Raw genomic sequence first — 821 nt, forward strand, 5'->3', positions numbered from 1 at the left:
TCATTATTATCAATATTTGAAATCATTAACATACTCGAATTATAGAAGTCGTTTGACACGCTTTCAATTTCTTGTTGTATCTTTGACAGTTCGCGACTTGACAAAGCTAAATTGGCCAAAATAAATTCATTGTATTTAATAAAAGTTTAATCAATTATCAGATTTTTATACTTCAACTGGGAAATAAATTGCTTTTGTTTTACTTCCGACTTGAACCAAGGGCAAATTTGGATACTTTAATGGCCCATAAACGTCACGAAAATATTCCGCAACTGAAACTTCTTTTCCATCTCTTTTGAATTTCATCGATACTGCCGTACTGAGTATATCTTTAATACGATAAATTCGATCTTGATTTCGATGTGTTGTATGAATGCTAACCCCTAAATTAATAAACAAAACAACGCAAACATTGAAATATATTTCAAATATTCCAATATCGATTACCTTTTAATTCTGGTATCAACAAGCTCAACTGTTCTGGTTGAAGTCGGGTATCCAGTCTAAGCTGATTTGGATGAAATTTTACTTCACGTTCATCACCATTCAATATGTCGCAAATCAAATTTATCAGTGACTGACGCTTGTAAAAGCAACTGTGTGATACTAAAATCCATTTCAATTATTAAAAGTTTTTCACAAAAATGAAAACCAATTTCCATCACACCATCAATATTAATCGCTGGTCGAAAACCATCAATTACGCGCGCTGAAATGAACAAGCCTCTCCACAATTCAATGCCATATTTCATGTCCGCACCAGCACCTTGTGGAAGTGCAATAAAATGAATTCCTGACTGCTTTGAATGATTTCGACAATC

General features: G+C 33.1%; 1 protein-coding gene across 1 annotated transcript; it reads right to left on the minus strand.

The window, feature by feature from the left end:
- Positions 1–34: 34 nt before the first annotated feature.
- On the minus strand, positions 35–793 carry Tsp_14412 (eukaryotic translation initiation factor 2C 1; the record flags this gene model as incomplete). Its single annotated transcript, XM_003367905.1, has 4 exons — positions 35–106; positions 204–383; positions 448–606; positions 653–793. Coding segments are annotated over 4 exons (552 nt in total), but the record flags the coding sequence as incomplete, so codon positions are not given.
- Positions 794–821: the final 28 nt, after the last annotated feature.

Source organism: Trichinella spiralis (genome assembly GCF_000181795.1).
Source record: "Trichinella spiralis strain ISS 195 chromosome Unknown Scfld3475, whole genome shotgun sequence".
Taxonomy (NCBI): Eukaryota; Metazoa; Nematoda; class Enoplea; order Trichinellida; family Trichinellidae; genus Trichinella; species Trichinella spiralis.